Source organism: Colletotrichum lupini, chromosome 1 (assembly GCF_023278565.1).
Source record: "Colletotrichum lupini chromosome 1, complete sequence".
Classification (NCBI taxonomy): Eukaryota; Fungi; Ascomycota; class Sordariomycetes; order Glomerellales; family Glomerellaceae; genus Colletotrichum; species Colletotrichum lupini.
In genome coordinates this window covers 6,211,901-6,226,096 of record NC_064672.1, presented here as the reverse complement: position 1 = coordinate 6,226,096, position 14,196 = coordinate 6,211,901, and the positions used below count along the sequence as shown (strand labels likewise).

The following is a 14,196-nucleotide window of genomic DNA, read 5'->3' as shown; positions in this document are numbered from 1 at the left end:
TTACTACGGCTCGGTAGCGTCGCGTTACTTAGTATAGCTATTTATAAATTATAACCTTACTTACCTAAGCCGCTTTATATAACGTCCGTATAGGACGTATTTAAACTATTCCGCGTCGTAGTTATTATTATAATTATTTCGAGGCTTTTATTCGTCTTAGTACTTTTATCCTCTATACGTTTTTTTATTATTTATAGCTCTTTTTTAATAGCTTATAGCTCGTTTTTAATAATTTATAGCTCTAAAATAACTACGCAAAGCTTTACCTTAACGTTCTTATTTTATATTTCTAACTTTTTTTATATATTAAATATAATCTTAATTACTATGTTTAGCTTTTTAATTTATTTACTTACCGTTAAGAGTAGTCTTTTATTATTATTTATTATAGGTTTTGCGCGTTCTTTAGTTAAAGTTACGGCTCGCGTAGTTACTATTCGCTAGCTAATACTAAGAGTCTCCGTTATTTTATTAGTCGTATTATTAATTATCTCTTAGGGAGTCTAGTTTAGTCGGACTTTTGTAAATAGTTTTTATACCCTTTGTAATAGTAGATCCTCGTTACTCGTTACTATAACCTCCCTCGTAATAGTAATAGACGTCGAATCTAGCTTATAATCTATTGCGTCGGGATGTGCGTAGAGTCGCTACGCGATGGATCGTGCTAGTGCCCCGTAGCGCGTTTCGGAGCTTCTCGATAGCGATTAACTTAATAACGTCGAATGGTTCTTTAAATATACAAATATTAAAAATCCTTCTCAGATTGAAGTTGTCCTACTTGCCCTACTTGCATATGTATACAAAGGCGTTCCTGATTCTAAGAGGAAGATTCTCGCCTAGACCGATGAGTTAGCAACACTTTATATCTGGCCTAGTTAAGAACAAGGCCATGCGGATGAAAGACATGCTCTGTTCTTGTTGATCACATTTCGATATACGGAGTATCCTGCCACGCATTTCCGACCCAGTGCCGAGATTCAATGGGGTCGTAAGCTTGCAGTTCTGTGCCTGGAGTGGGCTGCACTTCGAAGCGCGTACTGTAGCTCCAGATCGCATGGTAGTGCCTGCTCATCCGAGCCATTTTTCGCCGCGACTACAAAAGTAAGTAGTGCCCCTTACGCCACGCAAGCAGAAACCGGCTTTCAAAGCGTTGCGCCCAACGGCTCTTTCTAGAGTGCTTGCCGGACTCCACACAGTACGCTCCTTGCGCTTCGATGTCTTAAAACATTGGCAAAGATCTCGAAGCGGCTGTAGTGGCTGCAGTGGCTGGAGCGGTCAATTCTCGAGACCTTGGGGCCAGAAACGATTCCAGCTGCAGTTGCATGGCGGGGCGGATATGTTGCCACGATATGTAGGCGGACATGCTCTTTCAGGCCTCCCGCCGAGCCCTGATCACTCAGCAATCACGTTCACACCGCCCTCCATATAGCAGCATGATGTCCAAGATCGTCATGTCGCTTCACGTCATTTTGACGCTGGTCATACTCGCGTTGACCGTCAGGATTTTGCAGAATGAGCAGAACGAGACGAGGGGCATAGTGCAGATTCTGGTACGTGACCCATCACGAGGACGATGCGGGACTAACGACGGAAAAGCTACGTGAAGAAGCGCGGCGCTTTGTTCAAGTCCCTGACGTGATTGGGTCTATCGCCACAGCGGTGAAAAGCGCGGCCTCCAGCGTCGTCACTGCCGCGGTCGCGTCGGGCGAGTCTCTAGTCGCCGCCAGTCTGCCGTCGCGCGTGTCGGTGGGCACGAGGTACGCATGCGTGGACTCCGAATGCTCCGCTATTCCTGGTTCTGCGTTTCGCCTGCTCCAAGACCTGGCCTCGTTCCTTCCTTCGCCCAAGGAGATCGACAACTTACAGGAGCTGGTAGACAAGTGTCCGAACCTGGAGACCGTTCTGTCCGCCGGGCTGGGATGCGCATTGGTTTCGACTGTACTACTGCTTGCCGGCCTCAAGTTCCGGTTGCTCCGCTTCGTATCGCTTGGACTTGGTTTTGTCGCTGTCATTCTGTTCGCTGTGGTGGCAGTGTTCGCGGTCTCGCTGTACAAAACATCTGAGGCTGTGGCAGACCTCCTGGGTGTCGAAGCGAGTAGAGGAGACGTTTTTAAGACGTCCATTGTAGACTTCGTGATAAGCTTGGTTATGGCCAGTCTAGCACTCGCGGAGATCATTTTGTAGGAAGGGGCTCAATAGGCTATGGTTTTCCTCTAAGTAGGATAGTAGCCATAACCCTAGAAGTACAGCCGAAGTACTTTACCTTTGTCATATTTCAAAAGAGTAGGATTTAAAAATCGAAGTCTTATAACTATAGAGATAATTTAAGATCTTGGTATAGGATTGATAAATTCCTTACTTATCTTTACGAGAGGGAATTAATATACGTATTATCGACTTATATATACTATATTTAAAAACGACTACTAGCTTGATACGTACAAGATCTTTATCGGATATTGAATGAGACTTTGCTACTAATCTTAGCTTCTTTAATTTTAATTTTACACTCGAAAGATTTAGGGAGAAAAACGGGATATAGCGTTCCGTGCAAGAGCTATGAAGTATAAACGGCCTGTGATATACAGAATGTTTTGGGATCGGCATATGCTATGACAAGAAAACAAGGTCGGTCTCGAGAGGGTAATTAACACGAAGGTCCTGACGCCATGTCGGCAAGAAAGGTCGAAAGTAGTCCAGTCGTATCAGGCCTTCGACGGCGTTGATTAAGAAGCCGATTTCGGCCGCTACTGCACAGACATAGGAAGACGATGCCTTCTGAGACCGGAGCCGAAACACTCTCTGCTAGAAAAACGGCGGCCTCAACCTAGTCCTAGGACGAAATACCCGTACGCAGGTAAAGTCTCAATGCTCCCGCCCGGTGCCAAATTCACAGCGGAGTATTCGTAGCCGCCTCGGGTTTTATATCGTTACGCGTTTGCACAGGGGCGTCATACTATCGGATTAGAAGTCCAATTCGACCGCGGCATACAGCCGACTGCGCAGGGGCCAATTAGGGGCCCTATTTACGATTATCATAGCCAGCCTAACCTACGGTTAGAACCTCCTTTTTATACCTACGCAGATATTTATATAGTTTAATTAATCTCTTCGTTAACTACGGTTCGAACTAACTACCTTATAATAGGGATACTAATACTAATTAGTAGTTAAATTCTATTATTATAAATTAGTAAGGTATCTCGCTACGTAGAAGAGACGACCTCCTAATACCGCACGGGATAGAAGATTCGTACTAATTAACCTTACGGAAGTAAATAAAAAAGGGGGCGATTCTTAAATACCGTACGGAATTAAGTAATCGTAGCCCTTTACTACTTACGAGAGGTCGACGTTTATTACGTTAAACTACGTTAATTAACGGAACTACTTAAGCGACTAGTTTTTTGCCGTCGCTTTAAGTAGCCTTTTTACTAAATAACTTTTCCATAGCCGGCCCGCGATTAAAAATTAACTAATTAAATCGGTAGAAAGAAATACTTACGTAGTAACTACCCGCCTAGTTAATTAGCGCAATAGGTAAGCTTAATAATACGGTATAAAAAAGCACCGCGCGATTAAAAAAAGGGATCTCTAAATATAAATATTCTTAGTTAGCGTAGTAAGAAGCGTATAGGAGTTATTAAGCTAAGAGATTTATAATATATAAAAAAAGTCTATTATTACTAAGATCTTATGAGTACGACTTTAAGCCCGCGATCTAAACGACCTCCCCGTAGCTCCCTTAACTACCCCCCGAGTATTACTTAGGAATATAGTATAGGGAACGGTCTAACGAAAGAGGAGGGGATTTAGAGATTACGGAGAGCACGAGGCTTAGGAGGCTAGAAGTATATAAAAAAGCGGAAATCGGTAACTAGTAAAGATCCCGAGACTAATTATTATATCGTCCTACGGTAATATAAACGTCTACCGCTACTATTAGAAAAAGGAACTACTAAAACTTACCTTTTTATACTAAATAAAAAGGAGGATCTTAATAGGTACGATAGTTAGCGATTTAAAAGAGTAGTAATAATTACTAAAGAGGGTAGAAACGAGAGTAATAGCGAGACGGCGAGAGGAAGCGGGAATCTCCTAGACCTTAATAAATTCGTTAAGTAGCGAAAGTATAAATTTATTACGACCGGCGCGCGGATTAAATATATCCCCGTTAAGATTAAATACGCTAGTAACCGCTAATACGGGCATAAGCTAAGGTACGACCCTTAGTAAGTTAGGGTAAGAAAGGAGAGGGCGAAACCCGATCCTAAATAGAATCCCCATCCCTTATAAGTAAGTAAATATTAACCCGGACTATTAGGGGACGTAGATATATAGAATTGCAGATTAGCCTAACGGCGAGCAAATTAACGTAGTATTAATCTATTTAACTAAGGTTTACGAGAAAAAGGGGCTGTAGGGGTAACCCCTATTTTACGAGATCGTAAACGACCTTAGCTATTAGCTAGACGAATAGTTCGCAAGCGCAAGCCTAAGAATTGCGAAAGTAGTTAATAAATTCCTTTATGGGCGAGGGGTACTACTAGCGCAATTATAATTATAAGAACCTTACGAAATCTTAGTAATAACGATTACGGAGGAAGAATTCGTAATATAGACCTAGGCATAAGTCAATAGGGCGTATAATCGCTTTAACGAATTTAAAAAAAGGGTAAACGACCCAAATTTCCTTCTTATAATTACTAATAGCAATCTATCGTCGCAAAAGGATATATAGAGGCAAAATATAGTATTAAAAGTACGATAATCGACAATTCCGCCTATTTCGATCTATAGCTCGTCGCCGCTACTAATATAAAATTCGGTACTAATCGGCTAGTAAGAAAGGAGGCAGACCACCCGAAGTTACTAATAATACGTAGCGACGCAGGGATCGTATATAAATATTAAAAATCTAGCGGTAAATACGAGGCAGTTTATAGACCTTAAAAAGATCTTCCTAAAAAAGAAATTATACTTTGGGGGGAAGTATAAGGTCTTATAAGAAACCCTAATAATATTTTATAATTACTACGAAAAAGTCGGAATTAGGGAATACTAGTATTATTCGGTAGTTAATATTATACTCGTAAGCAAAGCCTCTAATTACTATTATAAAGCGGTACGTAATCTTAATTAAAACGACTTTCTTAGCATAATTAACGCAATCCGAAGCCGCTTCGAGACCTATAATAAGAACCTAGAGCTCCTATCTAAGCTACGAGCGATTTCTTTCGTATCTATAGCCAGGATAATAGAGGGTAAATCGTAAGTAAAAATCCTTAAAAAGCTTATTAATCGAATTAATAAGCTAGCGAAAACCTAGCTAAATAAGGGGACTAACGAGCGGAAAGTCGGATATCTTTATACCGCAGTTTAGCGCGTTTTAAAAGCGAAAATAACTTTATACTAAGTACTTAAAAACTACGAGACGCTCTACTCGAGGCTAAGATCTAGCTTTAATATTAAAGCGAGAATGCCGTGCTAAACCTACTTCTAGGCGTATAACGGCCCTTACTAATAGTATTAGGTCGACCGAACGTATAATAAAAAAGGAAAGGAAGCTAGGTACGGCAATCGCTAGTAGGGAATCCCAGATTCGTTAAATAGGTAGAGATTTAACTCGCGAGCAGGGTAATAGAAGAAGTAGTATTTTATTTATAAAAAGGATAGATATTAGTTAAGTAACTACTCTAAGGAAGAGCGTACTAAATTATATAAATAATATAGAAAATCGAGAGTAGCAAATAGCAAAACTAGCCCTTATCGATTTAACTAATTCCTTGTTATATATAAGGGTAGATCCGGGGGTACGGAACCTAGTAAAAGTAGCTAATTTAGTAGCCTAAAGCACCCGCACCTTATAGGAGATTCGGAAAATAAAGAAGATCTTACCCCCTATACCGACGAATTAAATTATGACGAAGTCGACGATATTAACTACTCTTTCTTTGCCCCGTTAGCCTCGGGAGGATATACGAGGCTAAACGAATAAAAAGTAATAAAAGCCCTTAATAAGCAGGCTTTTATCTACGGATAGTAAGGGAAGGTCCCTTAGACGACGAATACAGAGGTAGGCAAAAGGACGAATCTAATAGCACAGAATTCTACTCTCTTAATATTTAAAAAAAAGAGATAAGGTGCTAAGCAATTCTAGGGGCAGCTAGAGGGGTCCTTTTTATACTACTTAGATTACTTAAATATTAAGCTCGTATAGGCATTCTATGCGAACGAAAGGTACGGCCTAGACAATTTCCATAGGATTATCCTAGATACTAGGGCATCGTAATAGTTAATAAGAGGAAAAGGGCAATTCTAAGCGTTATAAAAAATCGCGCTAGTAACGCTTAATACGTTAATAGCGGGTATTGCGAGGATTAGCTTCGGCCTAGGTAAGGAAATCGTTACCCTAAGTACGGTAAAAGTAGAGACGTACTTCGGAACGATAACTTTCTATATCCTACCCATTAATACCCCATTTCTCCTATATCTAAAAGACATAGATCGACTAAGCATTATATTCGATAATATAAAAAACAGAATCTCTAACCGCAAGCACTTCGAAATAGTTAAACGATAATAAGGGCACGCGTTTATAAGGCTTATTAATAATATAAAGTCGATTAATTACCTAACGGAAAGTAAGCTTAGACAACTATACTAGAGATTTAGCTACCCATCGGTCGCGAGGCTATATAACCTCCTAAAGCATTTGGGTAATAATAATATCGAAATAGGGGCGCTAGAGTAGTTAACGAAAGTATGCTACTAATGCTAAATAAATGCGCAGAGCCTACGCAAATTCAAATTCAAATTACGTAATAAGCTTAACTTTAATTAAGAGATCGTCGTCGATATCTTCTACTTAAATAGTCAACCGGTCCTATATATAATCGACGAGGCTATATTATTCTAAGCAGGGCAATTCCTACGGGATCTATAAGCAAAAATAATATAAGTAGCTCTACGAAAAAGCTAGATTGACATATACTAGGGACCGCTAGACGGTATTAAAACCGACGCTAGTACTAGTTTTAAGTTAGTAAAATTTAAAAAAAATATAACGGCCTACGGTATATAGTTAAAAGTCGTGCCCGTCGAAGCGTACTATAGTATTAAAAAGGTAGAAAGGGCGCACTAGTAATTAAAAAGAGCGTTTAAAATTATTAAAGAGGAAAATCCCGATTCTAACGACGACGAATGCCTCTAGATAGTACTTAAATACTATAACGATACTATAGGGCCTAACGGGCTTATACCGACGCTTTTAGTATTTAGAATATATTTAAAAACGACCTTAGCCTCGCTACCGTCGCTAAATATAAGCTAGCGAGCTTAAGTAGTTAAAAAAGTAATGCGGGTACTACGCGAGGTAAGCGTAAGAAGGTAAGTTAATAAGGTAATTACTACGCACAATAGGCCTAATATAGGGGTTAATTTAGATATGCCCCTAAATTCGGATATACGAGTATAGCGCGAAATTACTTAATAATAGGCTAGGCTATATAAATTAATTTCCGTTAACGAGCGTTCTTACGTAGTTGTAAAAGATCGTAACTAGTTACTCGAAGTATTAATTACGGTAGTTAAATTATATTATATAGATCCTATCGAGGTAATTTCTAACTTATAAGAAGAAGAAAAGCTAAGGGAAGCTATATAACCTGCGGTAGAGGTATAGGAAATTATCCTCGACGAAATCGTCGTAATAATACTAATAGACGACGAGGAAGAGGAAATTGCTAAAAGGGTACTAATACGTCGTAGGAGACTACGACGGTAAGTACTAACGCGGCAATTTATTACTAGCGACGAGGTAATTAATACCTTTTATATAGTAAAAAAAAAAGCTAATTTCGAGCTAGTAGTTAAACTACGCAAGGAAGGCGTAATTATAACTACTAAAAAGCCGTATAAGGGATTAGATCTTATTAAAATAGATACTCTACGCGATCGAGGGGTTTATTAATTTATCCTCTACGATTTAGAAAAGCATATAAACCTCCGCATATTCAAATTATAAATAGTTCGTAAAATTAAAAAAAAAGGAATACCCTAACTATACGAGAAGTCTAGATATATAATTTAGGGGTACGGCGACGTCGAAAAGGCGACGCTACTTATATAATCGCCTACTATATAGCGCTATAGCTAACGATTAATAATAGCACTAATAGCATTGCTACGGAAAAAGGGATACGAAATTTAGAGCCGTAATATTACCTAGGTATATACCTAATCGGCCACAGGGCTCATAAGGAAAATCCTAGCCTATCTACCAAAGGAAATAGCTAGTAAGTACCTAAAAAGCACGATTATTAAAGTGCTTAAGCCACTATATAGGCTCGCAGAATCGGGTACCTATTAATAGGCCACTTACTACGATTTTTATATTAATTAACTATTAATAGTTACCTCTACGTACGACCCGTGCTTATTAGTTACGGAGCACGAAGGCGACTAATTTAGGATCGTTAGAATATAAACCGACGATATATTAGGCCTATCCGATATTAACTTTATAAAAAAGGAAAATAAAGAGCTTTAGAAAGCGGGCTTCGTAGCGAAGCTAAAAGAGGTCCTTATAATAAATACCCCCCTAGTATTTAACGGCGGGATTCTTATAATTAAAGGAGAAACCGTTATTTTTTAGTAAAAGGGGTAGGGCGAGAAGATTAACTTCGTTAACCCGAACGTAACCGATATTAAAAAGCGGTATAAGGCTAAGCTTATGCGAGGGGTATATATTATAAGTATTTATTAGCCCGAGGTAACTTTTAATTACGTTAGAGTAGCGTAGGCTATAGATCTAACTAAACGAGACGTCGAGGTACTTAATAAGCGGCTTAAGTAGTAATAGACGAATCTCGATCGAGGTCTCGTTTATTACCCGATCGACTTTACGACTAGTAAGCTCTACGTTTTCGTCGATAGGTTATTTATAAATAATAACGACCTTACTTCGTAATTAGGGTATATTATTATCCTAGCTAACGAGAGTATGGGCGAGAGCGAATTCACTATATACGGTAATATAATCTATTACTCGTTAACTAAAAGTAAGTGGGTAACGAGAAGTGTGTTAGTATCGGAGGTTTATAGTATAGTTAATAGCGTTAACCTCTCTTATACAATTTTAACGACGCTAAGAAAGATTACCGATCGAATTAGCCTTCTACCTATTCTAACGGTTATTTATACTAATTCCTACTCGCTATACGAATACCTTATTAAATTAGGAACGACGAAGGAAAAGAGGCTTATAATCGATATTATAGCCCTTAGGTAATCGTATAAAAGGCGCGAGATACTCGAAATCCGTTAGATTAATAATAAAGATAACCTCGTAAACGCTTTTATAAAAGTAGTACTAAATAAAGGATTAGAGTAATTCGTAAGTAGTAGAAAAGTCACTATACGAATAGAGGGATAGGTTATATAAAAAGAATAGAGAAAAGGGGAAAAAGGAGACGACCTAGTAAACGGGCCCGAGGTCGAATTATACCTCTAACCGTAGCGGTTAAATCGATAAAAAAAAGAGAAAGTTAGTATCGGATTAAAAATCTAATTCGACCGCGGTATATAGCCGACTACGCAGGGGCTAATTAGGGGCCCTATTTATAATTATCATAGCCAGCCTAACCTATGGTTAGAACCTCCTTTTTATACCTACGCAGATATTTATATAGTTCAATTGATCTCTTCGTCAACTACGGTTCGAACTAACTACCCTATAATAGGGATACTAACACATACGATAAGCTATATAGCAACGAAATATCGAGCAAGTGATCTGAATCATGTCGGCACTCAGCCGGCGCTGTGGTAAACGCTCTTCTGGGTTAACTGGGTTAACGGGGTTAACGGGGTTAACGATAAGTGCGATCCTATCGTCAAGTTCTTCCCTGGGTGTGTTCGGAGCCAGACTCCTAGCGCACGTCAGCAAGTAGCTTTTGAAATGCTCACGATTCTCTCAACGCTCTTCTTCAGATAATCAATTTCGGACCTCGAGATATTCTAATCATTCTAGCTTAGTATCCTTGCAACATGACGTGAAAATAAAAGAGCAAAGACTACAAATGCGCCTCAATGAATAAGTAATACACGGAGCAAACCCAGCCATGACCTTCCTGAACCATAGTAAATTCTACTTTGGCTGCACAGGCGCTTGGATCGATGCCACCAGTATATTCATGTTCTCTTGTAAGACCAACAGCAAGGTTTTCATCTCTGTCATGCTGACTTCGAGAAGTCCGACTCTGTCGTCCAGCTCCTTCGGCGTACGGTCAGTCTTGCCTGCCGCCTCATCCAGGTCTTGCTTTCGCTCGTCCAAACGCTTTTTGGCGGACGACTCTGCCTGAGCCTTCTGCAGGGCTCTGCGATGAACGGGGTTCTTTTCCAGCCTCGAGGGGTCATGGTACTCGCTGATGTAACCGGCGTCCCAAGGCGGGGCGATGTCGTCTCTCCGACAGACCTTCTCGATCTCGGCCCTCGCACTCGAACGACCGAGGACCTTGCTGAAGCTGCTGACGGTAAGGATCTCAATGCCTCTTTGGTGGAACCTGACGCAGCAGTCTGCGGTGGGGTCTTTCTTTTCTCGACGCATACCTGGTTCCCGAATCGCCCTTGTTTCCGCACCCCTATGATGAGGGAGCCGTCGGCCGCCGGGGCTGTGGTCCACGGGTAGCGTATAGCCGCCAGGCTTCCAGGAAGCCTGGCGCCTTCGGCCTCCTTACCTCCCTTGTCCTGTCTTTCTAAATATGTATCTGCCGTCTCGACTGTCCAGTTCTGCGGAAAGTGATGCCATTCAATATATTCGTCAATCAGCCTCTTTGTCTTGGCAATGGCACGTCTGGCGGATTTGTTCGTTCTTTCGTTGACAAGAATCTGGTAATTGTCCCGGACCAGTCTGTAATGAGGGCCAAAGAACGGTACGGAGATGCTCCAGGTGTCCGAGGACACATCAGAAGCATCATCGCCTAAAACTTCCTTCTGGGCTAAGGCGAATTCAGAGATCAGCATGTTGAATGTTGCTATCTCCTTCAGCGCGGCCGGATCATCAGAATTCTCTTTCAGACGATCAAGTGAAGGTGTTGCCTTGTCGAAAATATCCCTCACAGTTTGCGGTGGAACGGGAATGGGATCAACGTCCATCGAATCCTCTTCAAGATCTGGAAGCGGCTCCTTGCCGTCCCAGTCGAGCATCTCCTCAATATCGAACTCGTCTATCTCCGGACTCTTTGCAGCCACTAGGAGTTCTTTTACAGTCATGTCAGCACGCAACCAATAGGGTGAGCCGATCCAGGCCTACTGTTGAAAGCCTTCTCAGCATCCTTCTCGTTAGTAGACTTTTCGTGCAACAGGCACCCCAAGCGTCTCCAGGCGGCCTCTTTCTCCTTGGCGGTGGCGTCCGTCTTGACCCCCATGATTTCTGCATAGGAATCATCGGCGCATCCAAGGATACGCTGGATCTCGGCCGAAACTTCTCTACGATGTGTGGCGGCGGCGTCGCTTTGGGGAGTCGTGGCTTTGTCTACATCTACATTGCCAGAACCATCTACAGTAGGCTCGGGGACCTGCTGCGCTGCGGCAGCGGCTCTCCTTCTTTCGGCCTAGACCCTACCATCTTCGACCTCCGGAGTCGCGTTTGGCGTCAGCAGAGACGAGGTCGGTGCGGCGGCGGCGCCTTTGGTGGCTCCAGGAGTCTCGGTATTTGGTGGAATGTTTTGATTCTCTGTGGACATGATTGACTGCCGGCGTACGATGTGGTTTCGGGAAAAGAGGATTGCTGTAAGAGACGATGTCTTCGTGGTCATATATGCCTCGGGAGCGTCTAGCACCACAGCAAGTATTGGAGATTCCGTTGAACACGAGACGGCGCATCTGTTGACAGCCATTCTGGGATTTGCCGTGCAACGAGATGCTCAGGGAGCATGTAGAGCTGTACACTGTATTGAGCCGAAAATGACCTCAGATGGAGATGGCGACAGCAGACAGGACGGCAGAACTTGAGTCCACTTCTGTCGAGATACTACGCTAGAACCCATAACCTCTGCTTCAAATGCCGAGCCGAAGCCACTCACCATGGCCCATGAAACCGCAGCTTCAAACGGCTAGAGCAAGATACAGCTTTCGTGCTCGACTGTCTAGGCAATGACATCGATATCCAACCGTCGAGACGCGGTCCAGTCAGTATTGTCCCGAAACAGTACCGCGCTCCGCTTGTCCACCTTTCCGACTTGAAGAGGAAGAATGGAATCCAGCTGCTTTAGGATCGAGTGACTGCCAGGGGCCAACCAAAAGAGATGCGCAAACACATTTCAATCGACTCACCTGGCTACGCGGTAGCTTGCCTTGATCAACGCTTTCCTCCGAACCATGAAAGACTCGGATTCTCGTCTTGTCATCATCTACTCTGTTTCCGCCCTCGGGCTTTGCTTCCTCTTCCTATGTCTTCGATTCCGGTCCTGGCTATCACGACTAGCATCCGTCGTCCGAGCTCCGCTTCTCAGATACCTCGTCTACCCGACCATCTACGCCGAGTGGAGCTGGGCGGATGTCTTGGGCTCGGCAGCCTACCTCGCGTCGAACATCCTCTGTCTCTGGTTCCAGTGCCCCTCACTCTCCGATGCTGGGCGACGCGCGGGTTATCTGTCTCTCATCACTATGGTCTTCCCATTGTCGGCGTGGCATCTTGACTCGCTCACCAGCTTACTTGGTCTTCGATGGCGCTCGGTCCGTCGTTTGCACGGCTTGACGGGCGTGATGGCTTCGTTGCTGCTCTTGTTCCACGCCATCACTGCTCAGATGTCTTCTACATCGTTCTCGTTGGATGCGGCTGACAATAGAGGGGCGGTCAGGGTAAGCTGTCCGGGACTGGTGGCCTACGTTCCGAGGGGCCTAGTATTGATCATGATTGACAGGCGGCGTCAGCCATCGGAGGTCTTGTCCTCCTCTCTATCCCAGTCTTCAAAGACAACCTCTTCGAAATATTCATCCGCCTCCACCAAGGCATGGCGGTATTGTCTATATACGGGATTTGGGAGCATCTGGCTCCGCAACCGGTCTTTGCGCGCCTGTTGCTCTACGTTTCGATTGGCGCATCCGGTCTATCTCTGCTACTGCTTTCGGGCTTGGTCGTCTATCGCAACGACTTCCCCTTTCACGGCTTCCCTCGGGCATCAATCAGCAGCTCCGGCGACGTCGTCATTATTGAATTGAGACTGTCACGCCCTGTCTTCATCGACGCCGGACAGTCTATATCTCTGTGGATGCTCACTCCCTCAGCGAGGCTTCGGTCCATGTGGCAAACCCACCCATTTGTGGTCGCGTCGTGGTCGGCCTCGCCCGTCGACACGCTTCATTTGTTGGTCGAGCCCCGCTCGGGGTTGACCCAAAAACTCCTCCACTTCAGCAAATCGCAAAAGTCGCAGAAGGCTTGTCCCGCCCTTTTTGGTGGCCCACACGGCATGAGCATCCCGGTCACCGACTACGACGTTGTGCCCATGGTTGCCAGCGGTTACGGGATCGCAGCGCAATTACCTTACCTGAAAAAGCTCATTTACGAATTCAACAGTCGCAAGGCCCGCACTCGCCGCATTCACCTCGTGTGGACACTGGACACCATCGGTACGACGTTCTCCGGCGCGGGTTGTCCGCCTGACTAACATGACTAGAACTGGCCGTTGCCATCAAGGACTTGCTGGATGGTGCACTGAAGGAGGACACTCTAGATGACGGATATGTGAGTTGGGCGTCGGAAAACATGGTTCGGCGGCTGACCGATGCTAGATCTTGAAGATTTCGATATTCGTCCAGCACATATCTCAAGGTCGTGACATAAGTCCTCGGGCTACGATCGCCAAGGGCGCTCCTGATTTCGATGCGATCATTCGGGGGGAAGTCGAAGGGAAGTACATTCGAAGAGTCCAGGACAACGAGAAGGGAAGGGAAGGCATGATGGTCTTGGGTAAGCCAGCCCCCCAACCTACCCGGGCTTGTTCTCATTCGCATAGCATCGGCCTCGCCTAAGGTAAGACGTACCTTGCGAAAGCTTGTGAGGGGTTATTTGGGAAGCAAAGTCGACATGACAGAGTTGGACTACCAACCTAGGCGATAGAGTGATCTGTTTCTCTTCCGTGCATCTCAGCACAGCAAGATTCAGGTTATGTCTCTGGAACGCCATGGTCTTTC

General features: G+C 43.7%; 3 protein-coding genes across 3 annotated transcripts; 2 read left to right on the top strand and 1 right to left on the bottom strand.

Annotated features, from left to right (window-relative positions):
• Nucleotides 1-1,433: 1,433 nt before the first annotated feature.
• Nucleotides 1,434-2,184, top strand: CLUP02_01845 (uncharacterized protein; the record flags this gene model as incomplete). Its single annotated transcript, XM_049280881.1, has 2 exons — nt 1,434-1,550; nt 1,597-2,184. 2 exons carry the CDS (start codon nt 1,434-1,436, stop codon nt 2,182-2,184), a joined length of 705 nt encoding a protein of 234 aa, XP_049136838.1.
• A 7,966-nt stretch (nt 2,185-10,150) lies between these two features.
• CLUP02_01844 (uncharacterized protein) lies at nt 10,151-11,747 on the bottom strand (the record flags this gene model as incomplete). The annotated part of the gene is made up of 4 exons (XM_049280880.1): nt 10,151-10,543; nt 10,612-11,252; nt 11,315-11,542; nt 11,627-11,747. 4 exons carry the CDS (start codon nt 11,745-11,747, stop codon nt 10,151-10,153), a joined length of 1,383 nt encoding a protein of 460 aa, XP_049136837.1.
• A 634-nt stretch (nt 11,748-12,381) lies between these two features.
• On the top strand, nt 12,382-14,122 carry CLUP02_01843 (FAD-binding domain-containing protein; the record flags this gene model as incomplete). Its single annotated transcript, XM_049280879.1, has 5 exons — nt 12,382-12,864; nt 12,927-13,632; nt 13,680-13,747; nt 13,795-13,972; nt 14,019-14,122. The coding sequence occupies 5 exons, from the start codon at nt 12,382-12,384 to the stop codon at nt 14,120-14,122; spliced, it is 1,539 nt and encodes a 512-aa protein (XP_049136836.1).
• Between the last annotated feature and the right edge of the window lie 74 nt (nt 14,123-14,196).